The sequence below is a fragment of the Pygoscelis adeliae genome, unplaced genomic scaffold, assembly GCF_000699105.1.
Source record: "Pygoscelis adeliae isolate BGI_AS28 unplaced genomic scaffold, ASM69910v1 Scaffold114, whole genome shotgun sequence".
Classification (NCBI taxonomy): domain Eukaryota; kingdom Metazoa; phylum Chordata; class Aves; order Sphenisciformes; family Spheniscidae; genus Pygoscelis; species Pygoscelis adeliae.
The window spans coordinates 3,957,111-3,957,348 of record NW_008824587.1 but is presented as its reverse complement, the minus strand read 5'-3'; the positions used below and the strand labels follow the sequence as shown (position 1 = coordinate 3,957,348).

Below are 238 nucleotides of genomic sequence, written 5' to 3'. Positions count from 1 at the left end.
GTGTCCCGCGGTGCGTGCGGGGTGTTAAGCGGGGGGGGGGGGGGTGCTTGGGAATGCTGGCAGCATGGCACCGGAGGAGGCTGGTGCCGATGGCTGGGGAGGCTGAGGCGGTGGTGCCGGTGTGCTTGCAGAGGTGGGACATGCCACTCTCACCGTGGACCCCCGGCTCTTCCAGCGGCGCCTGCGGGAGCTCCACGTCCAGGTAGGCGTCCTCAGCCCTGTGGCACTGCTCCATGGC

At 70.6% G+C, this 238-nt stretch overlaps 1 protein-coding gene across 1 annotated transcript in view; it reads left to right on the top strand.

Annotated features, from left to right (window-relative positions):
* Positions 1-238, top strand: part of HMCN2 (hemicentin 2) — a 42,945-nt gene that overhangs the window by 6,604 nt on the left and 36,103 nt on the right. The window contains exon 3 of the mRNA XM_009322185.1: positions 132-202. Within this exon, the coding sequence (XP_009320460.1) occupies positions 132-202 (71 nt within the window). The remainder of the gene's footprint in view (positions 1-131; positions 203-238) is intronic.